The following is a 26,236-nucleotide window of genomic DNA, read 5'->3' on the forward strand; positions in this document are numbered from 1 at the left end:
ACTGATCAATTTATATTATTAGAGTAACTTTCTGGGGCTTGTGCAATAATGCAGGTATTCAATCACTTACATATATAATTTTTTGCATATTCATATCTTGATATATAATATAGTAATTGTTAAATTTTATATCAAATTATAGGAGTACACAATTACTTCATCCGTTTATTGACATGCAATATGTGCCTTTATGCTAAGCAACTTTTTAATGCCATACGTGTGCGCCCCATTTCCCCTCCGCGCCCCCTCTTTTAACATATTTTCATCATTTGCCTCCTTTTCCTTAAAAGTTTTTTCATTATTTTTGTTTTCTTATGTGTGTTGTGTTCTTCGAATTGTACAATAAAATAGTTTTAATGATTTTTCGATTCTTTTGCCTAATTTTTTGAATAGTTATTGTAGGGTTTACAGTTCAGCGCTGCCCCTGGCCGGCTTGTTCCAGCACCACAGCAGGTGAGACACCTGTCAATCAGCCGCAGCAGCGCTGGGAATATCCAGCCAGGGGCAGCTCTAACCTAGTCTCATCTCTGGCTATGGCCGGATCTTCAAATCATTTTTTTTTTTTCAGGGAGAAAACATTTATCTGCAATTGTGCAACTAGGCTCTGATTCATGCTGCCGGTGATTTGGCCAGGATGAATCAGCTGACAGGTTCCCTTTAACATTCACAGTGGTGACTGGCATTATATTACATCGACACAAGCATTATACTGTATATCAGAAAGATGAACGGGCTGGAAGAATATAAGAAGGGAACTTAGTGCAAGAGCTATAAAAAAAAAATTAAAAAAAAGGATAAAAAGGTCACAAAGCAAAATAAGTAAAATATACTTTTATTACAAATTGTCAAACAGTTGCCTTATAATAAAAACATAGATATGCAACTATGTAAAAACCAAGGAAAGATGAATTTTCGCAGGCCAGCCGTGTGTTATTAAGAGTCTATAAATTAGAGCTAGAGAAGGTAGTTATTAAGGCTGGAAATTCTCGGAGAGGCCAGGGTGGGACCATCGGATCTCCTAGGGTTGTACCTCGATGGACTGCTAGCTTCCTGAGCTGGCCGCTACCTTCTCTCTGTGGGGATACGCCAAACGCGGGGGGCCACTAGTTGAGGTAGTCGGTCCTAGAAGTCCCAAAGTCGCAGCTGTTCTATCCCAGGTGGGCCAGCGGAAAGGTGAGACTGTGTAATGTTGCACCATCTTGGGTATTTGCTGGGACGGTTCTGTGTGTTTATTGTCCGTTTGGTGGTTCAATAAAGTACTGCCACACTGTTTTACCCTCACCCTGTGTTGTGAGTAGTATTATGCCCACGGAAGACCCAGGGTCTTCACACATGGGTTTGGGAAAGTTGGGGGATAATCCTAGCGTAAGCGGTAAGAGCAAATGTCTGATTTGGAAGCCTTGGGGGGGAAGAAGTAAAAAGCTTAGAAACTTCTAACAACTTTTATTTTATTTCATAATAGATCATTGTAGGTGTTTTTGTTCCAAATACCGATTCTCGTGTTAATGAAATGGACACACATGTGCACTACGACTCCATCCGTTGTCTATGGAGTAAGCGGTAGTGATCATAGATGGTGGATACAGGAACCCTTTCCCTTCACCAGTGGGGTGCCCAGTGGTAGGGCCATCACCAATCATATTTATACTTTCCCAGAATCACTTTTTCACCATTTCTCTTATGGAACATTAAAAGAAGAATAGTTATTTGGGTTTAACTATTTTGGAACATATCCCAAAATCCAGGGGTCTCAAACTCAGCCTTGTAAATGAGCCGCACACAGAAACATTGGTAGTTGACGGGCAGCATTCTTTGTGGGACGAGATGACGTTTTCAGTGACACGACTTTTTGATCACTTTTTATTCCATTTCTTTGTCTTCTCAGTATACCACATTTTTCCCATGTTTTTACGATATTCCATACTAGGGTTATGGTACAAGTTTTAGAGCTAGTGATAACAACCGTGTATTCTTTTTTTTGTTTGCTTTCGTTCTTTACATAAAACAGTTTTTAGTTAGTAGCAAAATATTTTTCCATTACTTTTCCATACATTATGTTTTTTTATACTTTTATTTTTATGTTGCTTTTACTTGCCTGATCCAATACCATGCATTATATAATTATGCAGTCATGTTTTTTTTAAACATATTTGTATCATTGTATGACAACACTTTTTGGTCTTGTAATCCGGCAATGATGTATTTTTGGTGCTCGTCCAGCTCTGAAATGCGTTGAATGTTTTTATTTCTTTTTGTGGGCAGGGCTACTTTGAATCCTTGCTTTTTAGGAGGTGTGTACGGTTGTCCTATATTAACCAAAAATAACAAATCTGGAACACTTTTTCGTAAAACTTTGCACTGTACCGTCTCTCTGTTATTCCTCCTGTAAATGTGTGAAAAACTAGACAGCTGAGTGTTACCATTCACTTTGTCAAAGAAGTGCACTGTCAGCACTGATTAGACAGGGTCTGTGTGTTTAAGGATACACCCTTGTCATAATATGGGGAATACCAGTACTTACTAAAACAGACTTGTCAGGAGTGGTGACTGATCCCCTTTAAGGACTCCTATTGTTATAGAAGATGTTCTTTTAATTCTGCCTTTATTGTCCCTGCATTGACTCTGTAAAGGAAAGAGAGAAACCATCAGCGCTGTTGGATTATGTAATTGTTGCTGTGTCAGTGGATTACACAGCTACTTGACGTGGATGAAAAGATGCTAACAAGCCACTCACACATGTCTGTAAGGCTGGAGAGAGTAAAGGGAATAAAATGAAGCCATCAGTTGGAGCGACATTTACATTGCAGCTGGGAGCAGCGGAGCTGTCCGTTCTCAAAAACGTTGCCCTTTCTCATGACCTCTGGTCCTCTCGAAAAATCATTACCCGTCAGACGGCTCATCCTGGTAAAAAGACGCAGGATGGATTTGATGTGGATTTTCCAAAATTTGCAAGTTGAAGATGGATAAGACTTTTAAAAAAAATTACCCATAATTTTATGGGTGGAAATTGACCAGATTTATGGCGGATTTTCCATACTTGACTTTGGTGGGGAAAGTCACCATCTGTAATAAATCCGCAATGGAGTTGCAATAATGATGAATATTTTGCGTAATTTAAACCCATTCATCAAATTGCCAATACAAAGTCACTTTTTTGGGGGGAGAACATGAAGGTGCGCACAAAGTTTTTTCTGTTTCTGCCAACTTTTTGGAAAATGGACAGAGCTTAGTGGTAGGCGGCCAGACAGGTTCACTATAATTTATGCCACAAAAATGGTGCAAATTATGGCAGAAATGACACAGTACAGACCAAAAGTTTGGACACACCTTCTCATTTAAAGATTTTTCTGTATTTTCATGACTATGAAAATTGTACATTCACACTGAAGGCATAAAAACTATGAATTAACATATGTGGAATTATATACTTAACAAAAAAGTGGGAAACAACTGAAAATATGTCTTATATTCTAGGTTCTTCAAAGTAGCCACCTTTTGTTTTGATGACTGCTTTGCACACTCTTGGCATTCTCTTGATGAGCTTCAAGAGGTAGTCACCGGAAATGGTTTTCACTTCACAGGTGTGCCCTGTCAGGTTTAATAAGTGGGATTTCTTGCCTTATAAATGGGGTTGGGACCATCAGTTGTGTTGTGCAGAAGTCAGGTGGATACACAGCTGATAGTCCTACTGAATAGACTGTTAGAATTTGTATTATGGCAAGAAAAAAGCAGCTAAGTAAAGAAAAACGAGTGGCCATCATTACTTTAAGAAATGAAGGTCAGTCAGTCCTAAAAATTGGGCAAACTTTGAAGGTGTCCACAAGTGCAGTTGCAAAAACCATCAAGCGCTACAAAGAAACTGGCTCACATGAGGACTGCCCCAGGAAAGGAAGACCAAGATTCACCTCTGCTTCTGAGGATAAGTTTATCCGTGTCACCAGCCTCAGAAATCGCAGGTTAACAGCGGCTCAGATTAGAGACCAGGTCAATGCCACACAGAGTTCTAGCAGCAGACACATCTCTTCAACAACTGTTAAGAGGAGACTTTGTGCAGCAGGCCTTCATAGTAAAAAAGGACAGGTAACAAGCAGAAGAGACTTCTTTGGGCTAAAGAACACAAGCAACGGACATTAGACCAGTGGAAATCTGTGCTTTGGTCTGATGAGTCCAAATTTGAGATCTTTGGTTCCAACCACCGTGTCTTTCTGCGACGCAGAAAAGGTGAACGGATGGACTCTACATGCCTGGTTCCCACCGTGAAGCATGGAGGAGGAGGTGTGATGGTGTGGGGGTGCTTTGCTGGTGACACTGTTGGGGATTTATTCAAAATTGAAGGCATACTGAACCAGCATGGCTACCACAGCATCTTGCAGCGGCATGCTATTCCATCCGGTTTGCGTTTAGTTGGACCATCATTTATTTTTCAACAGGACAATGACCCCCAAACACACCTCCAGGCTGTGTAAGGGCTATTTGACCAAGAAGGAGAGTGATGGGGTGCTACGCCAGATGACCTGGCCTCCACAGTCACCAGACCTGAACCCAATCGAGATGGTTTATGTGAGCCCGCAGAGTGAAGGCAAAAGGGCCAACAAGTGCTAACCATCTCTGGGAACTCCTTCAAGATTGTTGGAAGACCATTTCTGGTGACTACCTCTTGAAGCTCATCAAGACAATGCCAAGAGTGTGCAAAGCAGTCATCGAAGCAAAAGGTGGCTACTTTGAAGAACCTTGAATATAAGACATATTTTCAGTTGTTTCACACTTTTTTGTTACGTATATAATTCCACATGTGTTAATTCATAGTTTTGATGCCTTCAGTGTGAATGTACAATTTTCATGGTTATGAAAATACAGAAAAATATTTAAATGAGGTGTGTCCAAACTTTTGGTCTGTACTGTATGGCCAGCCGATTAAATCAATTACTCCAGAAAACTCTGGATTGAAACTTGTATTGATGAATTCCTTTCGCTAACTTGTTCCAAAGAACATCCGAGTAATATGGTGCATATTCGTCGCTGGTGAGAAATTTTGTAAGGTGAAAATTCTCACTCGCGTGCATTATTTATTTATTTTTATTGCGGCTTCATGTTAATGTGTAATAACTTTGCAAGGAAGTTTATAAAATAAAATAAAAAGGCGTCAGAAAAAAAATGTTTCATGTAACTGCATCCTTATCAGCGAAAGCAAACAAAAGTTAATGTAAAGCGCTCTGCTAATCAGCTGCTCACATCCATCATCATAATGTAACGACAGCATGACATGCAACTCTGATCCAAAATCCCATCGCTTCCTGGTGTTGCGACATCTCAAGCCTTTGACGTGAGCATTAAATAAATATTCAGGGTGACTGCCGACAGATGGAGGATAGGTGTCTTTTTGTACAATGGTGTTAGGATGGAAATACTTTCCCAATCGCTAGGAAATATCAACGATCCTTACGGTGTTCTCTGGATTTCCGTAGCACGAGGATGCAGATCCTGTACAATGGCGTAGTCAGAAGGGAAAGTCCTTGGTAAACACCTGCAGGGTTTTTTTCGCGATAGTCTGCATGCTGAACGTAGGTACCTCTGGCTTGAAGACAAGAAAGAGCAGATGGAGCTCGGTCTTGAGCCCATAGCATTTGTGGGAGCTGGATACGGTGTAGCACTGGTGAGCTTGGTGACTGAAGCCTGATGCAAACGTCTCCTCGTAAGGAACTGAGACACAAAATGCAAAAATTATGGAAAGGAATGAAGTCATTCACACCCTATTCATGTAGTTCTGCTCACACAAATGGAGAAAATTTGGAGATCCACTGCTCTAAGCCTCCGCTAAGCCTCTGCTGAACACGGCAACAGAGTAGTCATTGTGATGAAGGAGTTAGCACAGAGTTTACTCCAACCAGCAACCACTGCAGTATTTTCTGTCAAAACACCTGGTAACCTTGTTACAGCAGTGCTGAGTTGTCAGCACAGGCTTCAGCTGCAGCCTGAAAGTTTATTCGGCTGACGTCCAAAGAGTTTCGCTATATCAACAAATGATGATGAATGGTGAATTAGCTAAAACGATCGGTCGTTGGTAAATTTCACCCCATGAACGATCGTTTTGGTTGAAATGGTCATTTTGGGGTGGCTCTACACATCAGATGTCGTCAAACAAAGGCTCTTTTGACTGACTGCCATCTCTCATGAACATGCATGTGTTCTGTATTATTGGGGGAGGGTTCAGTTGGCTTTATTCCAGAGTGTATGGTGGTCTTCAGATTAATACATGGCACTCTTATCCTAGTAAGTAAAGGCATATTGCTACGATACCACATAACTTAATGATCGCTGGTGATCCGACCGCCAGGAACCCCATTGATCCTGAGAATGAAGGTGCTTCAGTGCTGGGGAAGCAGCACTGCAGGGGGGTCTTAGAGGAAAATATCCCAGCGATCATTAAGTGACGGCATAACCCAGCAATATCCCTTCTCTTACTAAGATGGGAATAGCCCTTTAAGTGTATGTAGCCATAACAATGAGACAGGTCAATGTCAAAGCAAGCAGCTAATCTTTACATCTATGTAAATGGATATGACTGGGTAAACAAACGGCATCTCCTCCACAACTGGTTGCAACATCGGAAAAGATTAACCCATCAGTTGCTGAGTCTAGAAAGCGGCAGCCCGTTCTGGAGATAAGCTATGATAGCACTGTGTGTTAAAAGCGTCCAACACATATGCGTGCATTCGTTTCCAGGGTCGTGTTACATAGAGAGAAGACGGGAGAGAGGGAGATGACATCAGAGAACAATGCCGGGGCTCTATTTACAGAACCTGCAAGAATACAATAAAGGGAGGCGAGACCCTATACTCTACAGGCCTCGGGCAAGAATCAAATGTCGTTGATCTGAAAAGGCAAGAGGTTATTACCAGACACCTTTATTCAACGCATGTTATGTGCGAAATTTTGGATACAACAGGCTTGTAGGGCAGAACAATGGGGGCTACAGAGGAATGACTAACATAGCACCGATATCCTGGTTAACAGGTTATTCCAATCATCCGCACCGGATTGGTGAGGGTTCGACCACTGGTACCCCCTGCACTCTCGAGAAGGGGGCTCTGAAAGAAGCGGTGACCAGATGTGTGCAGAGACTAAATGGTGTGGTGACCGAACGTGTGCAGAGACTAAATGGTGCGGTGACCGAACGTGTGCAGAGACTAAATGGTGCGGTGACTGAATGAGTGCAGAGACTAAATGGTGCGGTGACTGAATGTGTGCAGAGACTAAATGGTGCGGTGACTGGACGTGTGTAGAGATTAAATGGTGCGGTGACTGGACGTGTGTAGAGATTAAATGGTGCGGTGATCGATGTGTACAGAGACAAAATGGTGCGGTGACTGGATGTGTACAGCGAGTAAATGGTGCAGTGACCGGATGTGTACAGCGACTAAATGGTGCGGTGACCGGACATGTACAGAGGCTAAATGGTGCGGTGACCGGACGTGTGCAGAGGCTAAATGGTGCGGTGACCGGACGTGTGCAGAGGCTAAATGGTGCGGTGACCGGACGTGTGCAGAGGCTAAATGGTGCGGCGACCGGACGTGTGCAGAGGCTAAATGGTGCGGCGACCGGACGCGCGCAGAGGCTAAATGGTGCGGCGACCGGACGCGCGCAGAGGCTAAATGGTGCGGCGACCGGATGTGTACAGAAACTAAATGGTGCGGTGACCAGACATGTACAGAGACTAAGTGGTGCAGCCTGTACTTGGCTAGCACCAGCAGTCTCATAGAAAGTGAATAGGGTGGTGGTTCACATGTTCCGCCACTGCGTCATTCAGACGGGGCCTCATTAAACAGTGCCACTCTGACGCCAACAGCATTTAAGGGCTTAAACAGTAGTGATCCGAGCAAGCTCCGGTCGCTGCTAAGAGTCGCTCCATACCCTACGCACATGTGCATCACATATTGGGAAAGCGTTGAAGGGGTTTCCACTACTGGAGAGCCCCTTATTAATGGGACCAGTAAAAGAAATACAAAAAAAAATAAATAAATAATAACACTAACCTCCTGGAGTAGCACCGCTCCTCTGTCCTCCGCGCCGCATTCCCCACCATCTGTGGGTATCAACACTCGGCAGGGGCGTTTATATGAACACGGCATTCACATTTTGTTCAAGCAGAAGAAACAGTTGTCCAAGTGGACTGTGAACGGTTCAGCAAGGCAGTGGATGCCGATTGGCTGCAGTGCTTATATGACGCCCCTGCCGGATGTTGATCTCATCAGACTGGCGGGAACGCAGTACTGACCATGGAGAAGTAGTGCCGGTCCGGGAGGTATGAATTTGTTTTTTTTTACCTTTCTGGACCCATTAAATAAAAAGGGTTGTTCAGAAGTGAAGAAACCCTTTAAAGTTCTGTGGCCCTTTTATTTCCTGAGCACAACTGCTTCCACATACCCGATGAATGTTTTTGGAATCAGCTCACTGCTCGTGTAATGGTGGTATATCCCCTTTTAAAAAGTATTTCCATCTTATGCAGGATATGCTTAAAGGGGTATTCCCATCTCCAAGATCCTATCCCAATATATAGTAAGTGTAAGAATAATAATAAAAATAATAGCAAATACCTCCAATTAGAAATGTAGTATTAGTTCTTCCGATTCGCTATGTTGTTTACCCCATGTGCAGGACATTGCAGTTACTTAGGAATCCATGGTTACGACCACTAGCAACTACCGGTCACTATGAATGGTCGTAACCATGGATACCTAAGCTACTTCAATGCCCCGCACATTTGGTAAGCGACGTAGGTTATCAGGAGAACTATACTACATTTCTAATTGGAAGTATTTGCTAATATTATCAGTTATTACACCTACAACATATTGGGATAGGATCTTGGAGATGGGAATACCCCTTTAATGATTGCTTGGGGTCCAATTACTGGGTCCCCTCATACAAACCCAATTTTGAGACTTATGGGGGCACAGCGCTCATTTTAGCACCAAATAAATGTATTTATATTATTTAAAATAATGATTTTAGCACCAAATAAATGCATTTAAGTAAGAAAAACAAATTGTCCTCAAAAGGTGGACAAACCCCGTTGACCAGCACTGATGCCTTTTCATTCTCAGGGTCAATGGGGGTCCTAGAGGTCAGGCACCACCTGTAATTAAGCGATGGAATATACTAGTGATAACACATCACTTTATAAGACAGGAGGACCCCTTTAAGCACTGTGAAGCCTGCGGTGCCAATGTGTAAGCTATGAGCCATCAGGACTTACTGTTTTTTCCATCAGCGTTGTCAGGGTTAAAGTAACGAGAAAGGGAAAGTGTATAAAAAGAGCGAAGTGCTGCTCTGCGCTGCTCCAAAGTAAACTTCAGCTCTGGTGAAACAGGAGCAAAGAGGATTAGTACAGTCTGAAAGATATGCATCGTCCTAGATATAATGAACATCCCACACTTTTAAAGGTGGGGGGGGGGGGGGGGAGAGCATTGGGGGTCCTGTGCAGTATAATTAACGCTGGACTCCAAAACAGGGAAAACAGAGTTCCTCTATAACAGTTTCTAACCCACGGAGCTAACATAATTACCAGTCTTCCTGGAGCCCGAAGCAGATGGATAACACATCGTAATATCACAGCTCATCTTAAGGACAACTCCATGCTGGTGCGCTGAAAAACACAGCTCTGCTACATCTGAACCCTGCTGCACTGAAAAACACAGCTCTGCTACATCTGAACCCTACTGCTCAGAAAAACTCTGCCCTACTACATCTGAACCCTGCCGTACTGAAAAACTCAGCTCTGCTACATTTTAACACTGCTGCACTGAACAACTCAGCTCTGCTACCTACGTTGCACTGAAAAACTCAGCTCTGCAACACCTGAAACCTGCACAATGTACAAATGCAAAAAAAACAAAACACAAAGTAACAGGATAATGCAGAAAGTACGAGGGGCTCAAAGAGGATGTATCAGTTATATTATGAAATATTTATTATTAATTAAAACAAGACACTGATGTAACAGGTGAGATTTACATAGGTGGACGCTCATTTATTTTGTATGATGAGCTGTCGTACTACACAAAAAGTGTATGAAAAATCACCAAAAATGCTGAAAAATAAGTTGAACAAAAGGTCATATCTTGATGACACACTCCCTTTAAGTAAAGCCTGATGTGAGAGATGAAGCTGGCAATTAATCTAGCCCTGCATGCCTGTCAGGCTGACCGCTAAAGACTTCATTTTACAATGCAGTAATTAATTCTCAGGTGCTGCGTCTCGTCTCGTAGTTTAGGGTAATCTCACCTGCCTTATCTAGTTACACGCTCCTTATCATGAATAATAAAGCACAATGGGAAAAAGCGCTATTGTGTACAATGGCAAATCCTCCACACAAGGGAAGAATGGAAACAATCAAATGTATGTGTGTATATATATATATATATATATATATATATATATATATATATATATATATATATATATATATATATATGTACACACAGTGGTGTGAAAAAGTGTTTACACCCTTCCTGATTTCTTATTACACCACTGTGTGTATGTATGTGTACACAAGTTTGGACACACCTTCTCATTTAAAGATTTTTCTGTATTTTCATGACTATGAAAATTGTATATTCACACTGAAGGCATCAAAACTATGAATTAACACATGTGGAATTATATACTTAACAAAAAAGTGTGAAACAACTGAAAATATGTCTTATATTCTAGGTTCTTCAAAGTAGCCACCTTTTGCTTTGATGACTGCTTTGCACACTCTTGGCATTCTCTTGATGAGCTTCAAGAGGTAGTCACCGGAAATGGTCTTCCAACAATCTTGAAGGAGTTCCCAGAGATGCTTAGCACTTGTTGGCCCTTTTGCCTTCACTCTGCGGTCCAGCTCACCCCAAACCATCTCGATTGGGTTCAGGTCTGGTGACTGTGGAGGCCAGGTCATCTGGCGTAGCACCCCATCACTCTCCTTCTTGGTCAAATAGCCCTTACACAGCCTGGAGGTGTGTTTGGGGCCATTGTCCTATTGAAAAATAAATGATGGTCCAACTGAACGCAAACCGGATGGAATAGCATGCCGCTGCAAGATGCTGTGGTAGCCATGCTGGTTCAGTATGCCTTCAATTTTGAATAAATCCCCAACAGTGTCACCAGCAAAGCACCCCCACACCATCACACCTCCTCCTCCATGCTTCACGGTGGGAGCCAGGCATGTAGAGTCCATCCGTTCTCCTTTTCTGCGTTGCACAAAGACACGGTGGTTGGAACCAAAGATCTCAAATTTGGACTCATCAGACCAAAGCACAGATTTCCACTGGTCTAATGTCCATTCCTAGTGTTCTTTAGCCCAAACAAGTCTCTTCTGCTTGTTGCCTGTCCTTAGCAGTGGTTTCCGAGCAGCTATTTTACCATGAAGGCCTGCTGCACAAAGTCTCCTCTTAACAGTTGTTGAAGAGATGTGTCTGCTGCTAGAACTCTGTGTGGCATTGACCTGGTCTCTAATCTGAGCTGCTGTTAACCTGCGATTTCTGAGGCTGGTGACTCGGATAAACTTATCCTCAGAAGTAGAGGTGACTCTTGGTCTTCCTTTCCTGGGGCGGTCCTCATGTGAGCCAGTTTCTTTGTAGCGCTTGATGGTTTTTGCAACTGCACTTGGGGACACTTTCAATGTTTTCCCAATTTTTCACACTGACTGACCTTCATTTCTTAAAGTAATGATGGCCACTCGTTTTTCTTTACTTAGCTGATTTTTTCTTGCCATAATACAAATTCTAACAGTCTATTCAGTAGGACTATCAGCTGTGTATCCACCAGACTTCTGCACAACACAAATGATGGTCCCAACCCCATTTATAAGGCAAGAAATCCCACTTATTAAACCTGACAGGGCACACCTGTGAAGTGAAAACCATTTCCGGTGACTACCTCTTGAAGCTCATCAAGAGAATGCCAAGAGTGTGCAAAGCAGTCATCAAAGCAAAAGGTGGCTACTTTGAAGAACCTAGAATATAAGACATATTTTCAGTTGTTTCACACTTTTTTGTTAAGTATATAATTCCACATGTGTTAATTCATAGCTTTGATGCCTTCAGTGTGACTGTACAATTTTCAAAGTCATGAAAATACAGAAACATCTTTAAATGAGAAGGTGTGTCCAAACTTTTGGACTGTACTATATATATGTATGTATATATATATATATATATATATATATATATATATATATATATATATATATATATATATATATATATATATATATATATATATATATGTGTGTATATATATACACATACATAGCTCTGGCAAAAATTGAGAGACCACTGCAAAATTTTCATTTTCTCTGATTTTTCTCTTTATAGGTATATTTTTGAGTAAAATGTATATTGTTGTTTTATTCTATAAACTACTGACAACATGTCTCCGAAATTCAAAGCTAAAGATTTTGTATTTATTTGCAGCAAATAAGAAATCGTCAAAATAATAAAAAATAAACTGTGCTTTCAAACCTCAAATAATGCAAAGAAAACAACTTCTTATTCATTTAGAAACAGCAATACTCATGTTTTAACTCAGGAAGAGTTCAGAAATCAATATTTGGTGGAATAACCATGATTTTTAATCCCAGCTTTCATGCGTCTTGGCTGCTTTCCACCAGTCTTTCACACTGCTTTTGGGTGACCTTATGCCACTCCTGGCACAATAATGTAAGCAGTTCTTCTTTGTTTGATGACTTGTGACTATCCATCTTCCTCTTGATTACATTCCAGAGGTTTTCAATGGGGTTCAGGTCTGGAGATTGGGCTGGCCATGACAGGGTCTTGATGTGGTGCTCCTTCATCCACACATTGATTGACCTAACTGTATGGCATGGGGTATTGTCCTGCTGGAAAAATCAGTCCTCAAGAGTTGGGGAACATTGCCTGAGCAGAAGGAAGCAAGTGTTTTTCACGGATAACCTTCTATGCGGCTTGATTCATACGTCCTTCGTAAAGATTAACCTGCCCAATTCTAATCTAGCTGAAGCATCCCCAGATCATCACCGATCCTCCACCAAATTTCACAGTGGTGCAAGACACTGTGGCTTGTACGCCTCTCCAGGTCTCCGTCTAACCATTAGACGACCAGGTGTCGGGCAAAGCTGAAAATTAGACTCATCCGAGAAGATTACCTTACTCCAGTCCTCTATGTTCCAATCGTTATGGTCTTTGGCAAACTTCAGCCTGGCTCTCCTTTGCTTCTCATTGATGAAAGGTTTTTTTCTAGCTTTACATGACTTGAGGCCTCTAGGAGCCTGTTACCAACTGTTCTTGCCGTGCACTTCACCTCAGCTGCCATTTGCCATTCCTTTTGTAGGTCACTTGATGTCATCCTGCGGCTGCTGAGTGACATTCGAATAAGATGACGGTCATCCCAATCAACGGAGAGTCACTTTCGCGCTCTGCCGGTCTGTAGCTTTGTTGTCTCCAATGTCTGCTGCTTGACCTTGTTGTAATGGACTGCGGTCTTCGAAATTTTAAGGATGGAGGCAACAGGACGCTCACTGTATCCCTCTGCTAGTAAAGCCAGAATTGAGCCCTTCTTTTCCTCACTCAAGACTTTTCTTTTCAGCTCCTTTGGCATGGTTAAAACTTATTTTTTCATTCAAATTACTTTTGGGCTATTCCTAGCACTTGTTTTGCCATCCAGCTTGTCCTATTACAAGAGGATTGTGAAGACCACAGCAGTGTTTTTTATCCTTTCCCTCGTTACATAAGATTTGGTTCAGGTGATCACCTAATCAGAAGCACATTAAGTAGAATGAGGTGGACTGTGGTTGGAATAGAATGGAACGGCTGTCAGACATGGAGAGATGGGGATATTTAGAAAACTGTGCAGTGGTCTCTTCATTTTTGCCAGAGCTGTATATGCACACGCGCACACGTGCGTATATATGGACACAGCCGATCAGTGGTGGTGCGGAGTGTCAGACCCCCATCGATATAATATTAAAAGGATTGCTCCCATGTTGGACAGTGCTTGTAAATACAAGCAATTTTGCAATTTGCTGCTTATTAAAATAATTAGCCATTCTTGAGCTATGAACCCTTTTCTTTTGTTTAAACCTCGTTGCCTTGGAGACCGGCTATCAAAGCAACATTATATTATTATTATAGTGCCATTTATTCCATGGTGCTTTACATGTTACATGTGTTCATCTGTTTTTTGAGTTGTTTTTTTTTTTAATGTTCACCATGGAGAGCAGGATTTTAAGTTTACAGATGTTTACGAGTTTTTTTAAAAAGTTGCTAAATTTTGGCACAAATAAACTTTAATCCCACTCCTTTCCCCCACCCCACATCGTGTACGCCGAAAAGTTTTGATCAAATTTTTGCAAAATTTTGAAAAGAAACATATGACTCTTTGTTGTTGAAAAAAAGGTGCAAAAAGATTTAAAAAAAAACCAAAACAAAACAAAAGTAAAAGGGAATATTTTTTTCTAATTTTGGGAGTAAGACTTGCAATGTTGGGGACCTGCTACTGTAAAGTGGGCTCACCTGCTCTTTGCATATCGTCAATGGGATGAACCTGCACTGTATATAGGCTTTTATTCAGATCCCGGTTCACTAGCAGGAGCCTAGAGAAACATAGACATCAGATTAGGAGACAGCGGAGAAATCAGAAAATCCAAATATGCTCCCAATAGCAGTTCTCGGAGAAGGCGGCTCCAGGACTTTATTAAAGCCTATGTCCAACATCACAACCATTTCATTTTTATTTTACCCCCTCCTCAAATGCATCCAAAATGGAAAAAAAAAAAAAAAAATATATATATATATATATATTTATATATATATATATATATATATATATATATATATATATATATATATATATATATATATATTATTTAATAATAATAAATAATAATAAAAAAAAAATCAAGCAGTTTTGTTTAAACAATTTTCGTTTTGTGCTTACAGCTCCTATGCCGACTTACGCATCATTATTTTTATTTATTTATTTATTTTATTTTAGATATTGCCCAATCAGAGCTGACTATTAAAACTGTGCAGGATACACCTCTTTGACAAGTAGAATGGCGACGCCCAGTTGTGAAATTATTTATACATTTCTAGAAGGAATAACAGAGGAACAGTATGATGTACTTTTGGAAATTAAAGGTTAAAAATAAAAAAAACTGAGTGAACTGAGAATCAGTCAGTGAGCTCCATAGGGCTTTCAATATACTGTATGTGTGCAGGGAACAGATGTGATACAATGTCGCACTACTGGAGTATATAAATCATGTTATACTGGATCTTTTTGATCATCTACTAACACAATAGAGACAGTTCATAAAACTCATGTCCTGGTCAAGAAGTATCTTTCCTGTATAATATTCATTGGAGACCAGTAATTTTATAATACAGTGCAAGATTACAGAATTGCAGTGTATTTTATTTCCTTCATTCATTTTCATTTTCAGCTCACTCGAAGGGATAAAGGCACATTAACTTGTAGGAGGGAAATCACTGCAGGAATGAAGCTGTGCCAATGAATAAAGAAAAATTCTGCCTGAAACTTAGTGCAAATTTTTAATCATTGATAAGCACATACTTTGTATGGTATCACAAGAGTTCTCTATGGGTCTGCATTTAGGGGGTTTTTCAGTTTCAGAAAACATCAGTCACTCGACTGCAGTTTGTTTTAAAAAAAAAAAGACAAAAAACTGTGCTTTACTCACCCTGACAGTGTCTAACGCTCAGTCCCAGCGTCGGTTATTGTCTGCAACGCTGAAGTCACATCAACAGTGCTGCAGCCAATCAGTGAGCTCAACAGCCCTGAGCTGTGGGTGACCTCAACTCGGGCAGAGCTAAGCTCACTGATTGGCTGCAGAACCGTGGACGTGACATAAATGCTGCAAACAATAACAGACACCGGAGCAGCAGAGGGGGACACTCCGTGTCGGACCAGGGGAGGGAGAGTAAGGCGTAGTTTGGTTCTTTAAAATGAATGCAGCCGGGAAAGAAGGGTTTAAGCAAAAATGAAAAAAAAATTGGAGTGTTGTTTAGGTAAATTAAGTAAATTTGTAATAAATGTTCACACTCAAGCATGAAAATATGTACGCAGAACTTGTTCTTTAACTACAGATTTCAGAAATTACTGTGAAAATCAGGTCAGTTCCACTTAATTTATATTAAAAGTAGCACTTAATAATTCTGCTCCTTTAATGTGGCTAAAGATGATTATTAATTAAATGCTGAAATAAGTTTCTAAAAATAAAACAAGCAATAATAATCTCTGTGATGGATCCGCACCTCGCCACTCTGACGTCGCTATTATGTCAGAAGGATTGTGTGATACAGATTCGCACTTGCACCAACGTGACGTTCCACATCCTTCGGTGACAAAAAGTCAGCTTGACACAGTTTTACACAGACACCCCCTGTCCACACAGGCCCAGGGAAGCACGTGGACTGAGAGGATGTTGCCCACATAGTCACTGACGTGGCAGCACACTCGCTCACACCCCTGACAGGATGAGAGGCCTCTTTCACTAGCCCCAGTGAAACAGAACCTTATCAGCCCGGTAGAGCTGCCACCAATTCGTCGTTCGATATAAGCCTGGCCTGTTAAGGGGAATTATATCGGGCCAGAAACCAGCCCCGGTAGCATAGAAAGTTAAACAGAGAAATGGACATGTGGATTCGTGGATCGAGATAAAAGAGCGCCCCAAGGTTAAATAATATATTTAATCGCCTTAAGGGCACACTAGACAATACACTATATACATGATGATTATACATATACAATGGTCAGATCTGCAAATACAAGAGTGGTAGGACAAAAGATATAAGCAAATTATAAGACAGTTACCAGTCAGATAGAAGGCCTGATTGTGGGTGAGAGGGTGCAACATGGAAGGCTTGCGGACCCCTCTGTTCCTGGACTTCTCTCCACACGACATGTCATCATGACCACCCCGGAAAAAAAGCACTAGGCCCTGCTCTACACGAGCATTTAACCCCTTGGTGTCACTCCCCTCCTGCCCCCAGAGCTGGACCTAAGTCCCTACCCCTTGTCTCTAGCAGCTAAAGACTCCAAAATTTAAGATGGATCATAACTCCTTAATGGACGGTCCAAGGGCAGTGGTTCTGGTGCCATCGGATCCGGCTGGGTACCTGCTACACGTTAGGATCAAACACAGCATGGCTATCTGGTTTCTACTAGCTGTTCTACGCATCTCCTAATCCCTATGTGCTAGAATGGGTCAAGATCCAGGAGGCGCTCGGCATGTCCTGGGGATCTTGGAAATATACACGATGTACGGCTAGGACGTATAGTATTTCGATAACTCCTTATGAAATAAGAACAAAGGACCAAGACCACATGGCTTGGATCCACAGGAGGTCTTCCTGTATGAGCCCAGATTCCAGCTAGCGGCTGGGGGTGTGAGTCCTGACTTTGCAGCTGAAAGGCAGGACCATCTGAGGAGCCAAGTGTCTTATTACAACTGCACATGCTGAAGGATGAGTGTAAGCTGCCATTACATCCCTCCATCCATCACAATCTCCCCGAAGCCCAACCGCTCTCCTGGCGGTTTCTACTTCTTCCTGCATTGATGATGTTTCGCCACAGACACCTGCAGCCAATCACTGGCCACAGTGGTGATCAACATCAGCCAGTGATCGGCGTTAGAGTGAAACCGGAGCAAAGAGGGATTGGGGAGGGGAGTATTGCTTCTTTATTTTTATATATACAGGGTGGTCCAAAAGTAGGTGGACAGAAAGTGTAATAAGATTATGAAGGGGGAGATTTATCAAACATGGTGTAAAGTGAAACTGTCTCAGTTGCCCTTAGCAACCAATCAGATTCCACTTTTCATTCCTCACAGACTCTTTGGAAAATGAAAGGTGGAATCTGATTGGTTGCTAAGGGCAACTGAGCTAGTTTCACAGATCTAGTTTTCACAGATAGATCTCCCCCAAATCTGTTTTCTTTTCAGATAATTCAGATAACACATAATGGCAAATAATTTAAATACAGATCAAAGAAAATGGATTTTAACAGAGTATTGGAAATCTCAAAATGCTGAAACCGTTAGAGCAAATTGGGTTGAAACATTTGGTACTCAAGCCCCAAAGAGACAAACCATTTACCGTATTCGTGACAAATTCAATGCCACTGGCTCAATCCTTAATGCTCCAAAAACTGGTCGCCCCAAAACAGTCTGTACAGAAGATAATAAACAACTTGTTGCTGAAACATTTGTTCAGAGTCCAAAAAAGTCCACAGAAGAGCCTCTTTGGAATTGGGAATTTCACGAGCTTCTATCATGCGAATCCTGAAATCTATTGGGTGGAAAGCTTATCGTCCACGTCTAATTCATGGTTTATTGGAGGATGATCCAGACAGGCGGCTGCAATTTAGTGAGATTATGCTTAACGAAATTTAAGAAAATCCAGTAATTTTAGATAACATTATGTGGAGTGATGAAGCTTCTTTCAAATTATCCGGCCATATTAACAGACATAATTGTATTTACTGGTATAATGAGAACATGCATTTAACATTAGAGCAATAACTAAATGAGCCTGGTGTCAATGTTTGGGGTGGTATTTCAAGTTTTGGTGTTTTAGGACCAATATTTTTTGATGGAACATTCACAGGAGATAAGTATCTCGAAATTCTAATGAATCAAGTTGTTCCCCAGTTACAGCAACAGCCTAATTCAAATGTTATTATTTTCTGCCCACCTACTTTTGGACCACCCTGTATATATATTTTTTTTTACTTTTTTTGCTTTAACTGAACAAATCCTTTAAAGAAAGATTCCAAATTCCAATTTCCTTTCCTCTTGGCTTCCCTGAAGGGTGCTAAGCGGACACAAGCTATTTTATGGCTGTCTGGAGACCAAAGTCAGTTTACTTTCCAATTGAATTATTACAGTCATATAGTAGTAAAATATAGTAGTAAAATATCTCTACAAATAAAAGAATGGAAGAATAATTGTTGAAGAAAATTCCACAATGGTTACGCTCTCGCATACTCAGTACAGAATCAGCTACTGTTTTTTCTACTGAAGGTTCCTTTAACTAGTCTTGGACTGTCAGATGATAAATGTCCAGGGGCGGTCCACATTCTACTCTGCAGTGAGGTTCTAAAACTTCACTGCCTAGTAGAGCAGCGACATTTGGACACATCCAGACTCAACATAGAGAAGCCAGAGATTGCTCTAGACAGGGTTTGGACCTTGAAGAAGGCATTGTACGTGTCGAAACGCGTAGTCCGGGGGGGGGGGGGTCTCTGCGTCTATACTGCTCCGTTGTGTGGACTATGGAAAATGTTTTAATGGAATTTGAATAAAAGTTGTTTCTTATAATCACCATTGGAGGAATAGCTGGAGAAAATGTCTTGTAAATCTATATCTATCTATCTATATATAATATATATATATATTATATATATATATATATTATATATATATATATATATATATTATATATATATATATATATTATATATATATATATATATATATATATATATATATATATATATATATATATATATATATATATATATATATATATATATATACACACAGTACAGACCAAAAGTTTGGACACACCTTCTCATTTAAAGATTTTTCTGTATTTTCATGACTATGAAAATTGTACATTCGCACTGAAGGCATCAAAACTATGAATTAACACATGTGGAATTATATACTTAACAAAAAAGTGTGAAACAACTGAAAATATGTCTTATATTCTAGGTTCTTCAAAGTAGCCACCTTTTGCTTTGATGACTGCTTTGCACACTCTTGGCATTCTCTTGATGAGCTTCAAGAGGTAGTCACCGGAAATGGTTTTCACTTCACAGGTGTGCCCTGTCAGGTTTAATAAGTGGGATTTCTTGCCTTATAAATGGGGTTGGGACCATCAGTTGTGTTGTGCAGAAGTCTGGTGGATACACAGCTGATAGTCCTACTGAATAGACTGTTAGAATTTGTATTATGGCAAGAAAAAATCAGCTAAGTAAAGAAAAACGAGCGGCCATCATTACTTTAAGAAATGAAGGTCAGTCAGTCTGAAAATTTGGGCAAACTTTGAAAGTGTCCCCAAGTGCAGTTGCAAAAACCATCAAGCGCCACAAACAAACTGGCTCACATGAGGATCGCCCCAGGAAAGGAAGACCAAGAGTCACCTCTGCTTCTGAGGATAAGTTTATCCGAGTCACCAGCCTCAGAAATCGCAGGTTAACAGCAGCTCAGATTAGAGACCAGGTCAATGCCACACAGAGTTCTAGCAGCAGACACATCTCTTCAACAACTGTTAGGAGGAGACTTTGTGCAGCAGGCCTTCATGGTAAAATAGCTGCTAGGAAACCACTGCTAAGGACAGGCAACAAGCAGAAGAGACTTGTTTGGGCTAAAGAACACAAGGAATGGACATTAGACCAGTGGAAATCTGTGCTTTGGTCTGATGAGTCCAAATTTGAGATCTTTGGTTCCAACCACCATGTCTTTGTGCGACGCAGTAAAGGTGAACGGATGGACTCTACATGCCTGGTTCCCACCGTGAAGCATGGAGGAGGAGGTGTGATGGTGTGACGGTGCTTTGCTGGTGACACTGTTGGGGATTTATTCAAAATTGAAGGCATACTGAACCAGCATGGCTACCACAGCATCTTGCAGCGGCATGCTATTCCATCCGGTTTGCGTTTAGTTGGACCATCATTTATTTTTCAACAGGACAATGACCCCAAACACACCTCCAGGCTGTGTAAGGGCTATTTGACCAAGTGGGAGAGTGATGGGGTGCTACACCAGATGACCTGGCCTCCACAGTCACCAGACCTGAACCCAATCGAGATGGTTTGGGGTGAGCTGGCCGCAGAGTGAAGGCAAAAGGGCTAACAAGTGTTAAGCATCTCTGGGAACTCCTTCAAGATTGTTGGAAGACCATTTCCGGTGACTACCTCTTGAAGCTCATCAAGAGAATGCCAAGAGTGTGCAAAGCAGTCATCAAAGCAAAAGGTGGGTACTGTGAAGAACCTAGAATATAAGACATATTTTCAGTTGTTTCACACTTTTTTGTTAAGTATATAATTCCACATGTGTTAATTCATAGTTTTGATGCCTTTAGTGTGAATGTACAATTTTCAAAGTCATGAAAATACAGAAAAATCTTTAAATGAGAAGGTGTGTCCAAACTTTTGGTCTGTACTAATATATATATATATATATATATATATATATATATATATATATATATATATATATATACACAAATAAAATCTCTAGATGCCATAAGGAATAATACCCAGAACTCAAAAAAACAAAATAGTGATAACGAGTAGAACACAGAACTGCAAGGCATTCTCTGGGGATAATTATCTGTGTCGCATGTCTACTTTTTTGTTCTTGTGTACATGTATATATTAGAAATGTATTTGTCCCGCATTTCTACTTTTTTTTCTTTTGTTAAAAAAAAAAAAAAAATCTGAAAATAATAAAAAACACAAGCTTTAGCACAAATCACACATGAAGCTTCACCTGTGGAAACGGAAAAATAATAAAAGTAGTGCTTTTTTTCTTCCAAAATAAAAAAGGTTGTTTACAATTTCTCCTAATTATGCAAAATAACTAAATTATACCAATAGAAAAATGACATAAAAAGGCGGGAAAAGGGTACAAAAATTATTTTAAATGACCAAACCCACAAATAAAAAATAAATAAAAATGTGCCTGATCATTGATAGAGGATGGTGGCCTGGACTTAAAATAGTCCATCATTGACAAAAAAAAAATCTTTACAATTCATAAATAACAAATAGATGAGCACAGATGAAAATCATATTTACCAAATGGTACTTACGCCAAAATTCCACGGTGAAGCGGGACGGAGGCTGGAAACGACCTTAGCTGTACTCTTAGACAAGCTTTTAATGGATCCACGACAGGTTTCCAAAACCGTTCCACCAGCTACACAATAGAAATGTAGAGAATTAGGCCATGGCCGTACTGCTACATACAGTAACACCATTCATCAGTTATATCTTTCTTCATAAAGGGAGAAACAAAATCATGGAATTGATAGATCCCTCCCTCTTCTCAAAATTTAAAGGTAATCTGTCAGCAGGTTTTTACTATTTAATCTGAGATGAGCATAGTATAGAGCAAGAAAGCTTGATTTCAAGGATGTGTCACTTATGAGGTTGTGTGTTGTAGTTCCAATACAATCAGTGTTTTATCAGCAGGAGTTTATCACTGGAGCCAGCTCGGGCACTGTTCACATCTGCGTTTTGCCATTCCGTTTTTGTTCTAGAATTGTTCTTTTTAATAGAGTCCATATTGAGCCATTTACATCCCATATGTTTTGGATCTGTCCTCTGCATAAATTCAGTTTCTCTGTTTCTAGAGCAGAACAGTAAGAAAAAACAGCAAAATGTGGGTGTGAACAGAGTCTTGGCTATTAATATCAGCAGTCAAGACGGCCTCCTTCATTCAGATCACGACACAAGATACTCAGGACCGGAGGAACGATAAGAGAATCGTGGAGCTAATAGTAATATATTAGTATGTTATCTATCATACTAGTTAGCATTTATTTAATCATAACTTTTATAGCCCGGAAGACCCCTTTAATGATGATATCTGCATGATGGGTTAAGGGAGCAGGAGCTTCTGAGTCCTAGCAGTTCCAGGTCAGCTCTGGAGGCTGTATTTCCACTGTAACTAGCGATGATGTAGCAGCCCCAGTTACAGGGGAAATCAGATTTAAAGAAAAAAAAAATCTTAATATTGAAATGCTTCCCACAAATTTTTAAAACCTTACGGGGGAACACTGTGGATAAATAATTAAAAAAATAAATCTAGAACTAAATAAAAAGCAGGAAAATAAATAAATACAAGCTCTTTTAAGGACTTAAAATTAAAAAATAAATCCATAAACAAAAAGCAAAAAATAAATAAAAAAATCATTGTTAATACCGGTGTCCAATATATAAAAATAATTGGCATGGAAAGGGGAACACATTTTAAAATGCATTTAAGTGGTCCTTTGTATAATAATAAAAAAAAAACAGACCCGTATTTTCTTTATATCCTGCCAATATTGGCAAAAGAAAAAAAGAATTATGAAAATAACATAAAAATTAGGCACCATGTATTATGAAAAACTAATGCATAAATTATTTGAATATCTGAACGAGAAAATATTTTTTACAGATCTTTATAATGCATGCACAAAAAAAAAAAAAAAAATATGCCTGGTCAGGAATAGGGGTAAATAGCCAGGTCTTGAAGCGGTTAAGTTACAACTGGAGTTTACCTTCAGCTTTATGCAAGATAAAATCCAAATAAAGGCGATGTGTTCTGCAGAAGTGGTGGCCTTGACTCACCGATAACAGGTTTGGAAGGTGATCATGGTCTTTTCTTTTTCCGTGTTTAACAATTATGACCTCACTTTTATTTGTAGAGAAAGAACAATTCAGATGTTGTATGGTCTTATCGCGTGTAAGACAAGGCGCAGAGTGAGTATTAAAGGTAACAGATTAATATGTAAATGGTCATAAGGAAAGAGCCCAAATGTTTAAGGTGCATGTACACATGCCGGGAAAAGACGGAAATAGAACGAATCTTAATGCCAAAGGAAATTGCCTTAATTACACCTGGAATTGTGCCCTACTTATTAGTAAAAGTTAAATTGGGGCTTGATTATCATATAACCTGTTCTGTAGGCTCGTGCCACTAAGTACAGGCCTTTTCAACATGTCTTAACGTTTCCCCATTTCCGTGCCCCGTGTCTACTATCAAAGCTAAATCTTATTCAATTGAATCGAGATGTAAAAAAACTAGTGTATAACATCCGTCTCCACTGCCCCCCCCCCGGGGTATAACATCTGGCCCCTTGTCCCCCGGTGTATAACATCCGCCGCCCCACCATGCCATCTGCCATTACTAACATGTGACAGAACGGCCAGTGGTGCAGAGCTCACTGATACCAGCGCGGTCCTGTAATAGGGGCCACCGGGGTAACAAGTCCGTTCGTGACATTTCTTCCTCCTGAATCTTCCCCCATCACCTGTGAGTGATATTATTGAGAAGTGGAAGGAACCGCAGGAACTCATCCACAAAGTGGAGACCCCGTAACGTTACAGAGCGGGGGGCCGAGTGCTGAGGAGCAAAGAGTAGATAAGTCACCACCGCTCTGCTGACTCCATAACTGCAGAGTCCAGACCTCCTCTGGTATAACATCAGCACTAACACTGCACCCCCACCGGGAGCTTCATGCAGCCTTACATCACCAAGCACAATGCCGAGCGTCGGATGGAGTGGTGTAAAGCCGCCACCACTGGACTCTGGAGGAGACGTGTTCTGTGCAGTGAAGAGATCACACTTCTCTATCTGGCGTCTGATGGAGGAGTCTGGGTTTGGTGATTCCAGGAGAACGTTACCCCCTGACTGCATTGTGCCCCTGTACAGATGGTGGAAGAGGAGAATGCTATGGGCTGTTATCAAGGGTCGGCCTTCGCTGTTATAGTGAGGGGAAATCTTAATACTTCAGTACAAGGCATTGTGACAATTGTAGCTTCCAGCTTTGTGGGAACAGTTTTGGGAAGACCCTTTTCTGTTCCCCATGACTGTGCCCAGTGCACAACGTCCATAAAGCCATGGTTGGGGGGAGTTTGGTGGAAGAACATGACGGACGCATACAGCCTGGACCTCCACCCCATCCAACAACTAGAACAGAAATGGTCAATATCATTGACCTCACAAATGCTCTTTTGAATAAAGGGGCAAAAATCCCTACAGACACTTCCAAAAACTTGCAGAAAGTCTTCCCAGCAGAGCAAGAGCCATTATATCTACAGAGGTGCGAGTCCATATTAATCTCTATGGATGTGGAATGGGAGATCAGAAGAGATTCCGTAAGTTTCCAAATCCTTTTGTCCATACAGAGTATATAGAAATGAGTGGTCCTGAGAGATATTTAATTAGTGCTTTGGGTGTAGGGTCTGATCCTTCCTGAGGAGGCCGCAGTGATCAGTAAAGCACAGAGGCTGTTTCACTTCTTCTCGATTTTAGCGCCACTTCCGGTCCAGTGCTGTGTATGTAAATGACATATTAAAAATGAAGTGATATATAAAATGTGTTTCATTACCTCTGACTGCACCTTCTGTAAAGACGGACTGGGGCCACAAAGTACACACACATCTACACCGGAAACCAACTGAAAGGTGAGCAGCCTGTGAGGAACCTGAAAAATACCAGCGAAACCGTGACTTCCATTACAACAGAACGTAATGCATGTTTAGGGTATGCACACGCCGGTCAGATAAATGGTGGATTTTATATTAATTTAGGCTGCAGATCTGGCGGACAGGCTGCCTTGTGTAGATGGACCTTCAGGGTGATATAGACAAGACATTCTCGGTGTCATATTCTCTGCGGAAAAAAAATGAAGATGTGGCTAAGCTCATGAAAAGAAGGGGCAACCATTATGGTCTCCTTGGTCATATGATGCACAGTGTTAGTCATCCGTCTGTGCTAGGGAACTGAACTCTGGTCCTTCTCCCAACAAAACAAATCGAGGATGCACCCCGCTCCCCATGAGTGACAGGTCTACATATATACAGGTGCTTCTCACTAAATTAGAATATCATCAAAATGTTAATTTATTTCAGTTCTTCAAACCAAAAAGTGAAAGTCATATTATATAGAGTCATTACACACAGAATGATCTATTTCAAGGGTTTATTTCTGTTAATATTGATGATTATGGCTTACAGGTAATGAAAACACAAAAGTCATTATCTCAGTAAATTAGAATACTTTATAAGAAAAGCTTGAAAAATGTTTTTAAACTCCGAAATGTTGTCCTACTGAAATGTATGTTCAGTAAATGCCCTCAGTACTTGGTCGGGCTCCTTTTGCATCAATTACTGCATCAATGTGGCAATGTGTCATGGAGGCGATCAGCCTGTGGCACTGCTGAGGTGTTATGGAAGCCCAGATGGCTTTGATAGCAGCCTTCAGCTCGTCTGCATTGTTGGGTCTGGTGTCTCTCGTCTTCCTCTCGACAATACCCCATAGATTCTCTATAATAGATTCTCTATGGGGTTAAGGTCAGGCGAGTTTGCTGCCAATCAAGCACAGTGATACTGTTGTGTGTAAACCAGGTATTGGTACTTTTGGCAGTGTGGACAGGGGCCAAGTCCTGCTGGAGAATGACATCTCCATCTCCAAAAG

General features: G+C 40.8%; 1 protein-coding gene across 2 annotated transcripts in view; it reads right to left on the minus strand.

Annotated features, from left to right (window-relative positions):
• Window positions 1–814: 814 nt before the first annotated feature.
• The window catches only part of FUZ (fuzzy planar cell polarity protein), a 117,010-nt gene continuing 91,588 nt past the window's right edge, over window positions 815–26,236 (minus strand). The window contains exons 7-12 of one of the 2 annotated variants that reach the window (XR_012252417.1): window positions 25,149–25,244; window positions 21,861–21,967; window positions 14,532–14,611; window positions 9,257–9,358; window positions 5,444–5,700; window positions 815–2,622 (exon numbers count right to left, since the gene is read on the minus strand). Coding sequence is in view for 1 of the 2 variants with exons in the window: in XM_073655947.1 (XP_073512048.1) it covers window positions 5,498–5,700; window positions 9,257–9,358; window positions 14,532–14,611; window positions 21,861–21,967; window positions 25,149–25,244 (588 nt within the window). In the remaining variant the exon portion in view is untranslated. Of the gene's footprint in view, window positions 2,623–4,859; window positions 5,701–9,256; window positions 9,359–14,531; window positions 14,612–21,860; window positions 21,968–25,148; window positions 25,245–26,236 lie in introns of those variants that run through there. The other variant, XM_073655947.1, reaches the window with a different exon arrangement.

Source organism: Phyllobates terribilis, unplaced genomic scaffold, assembly GCF_046119375.1.
Source record: "Phyllobates terribilis strain yellow unplaced genomic scaffold, ASM4611937v1 Scaffold_12__6_contigs__length_324123572, whole genome shotgun sequence".
Taxonomy (NCBI): Eukaryota; Metazoa; Chordata; class Amphibia; order Anura; family Dendrobatidae; genus Phyllobates; species Phyllobates terribilis.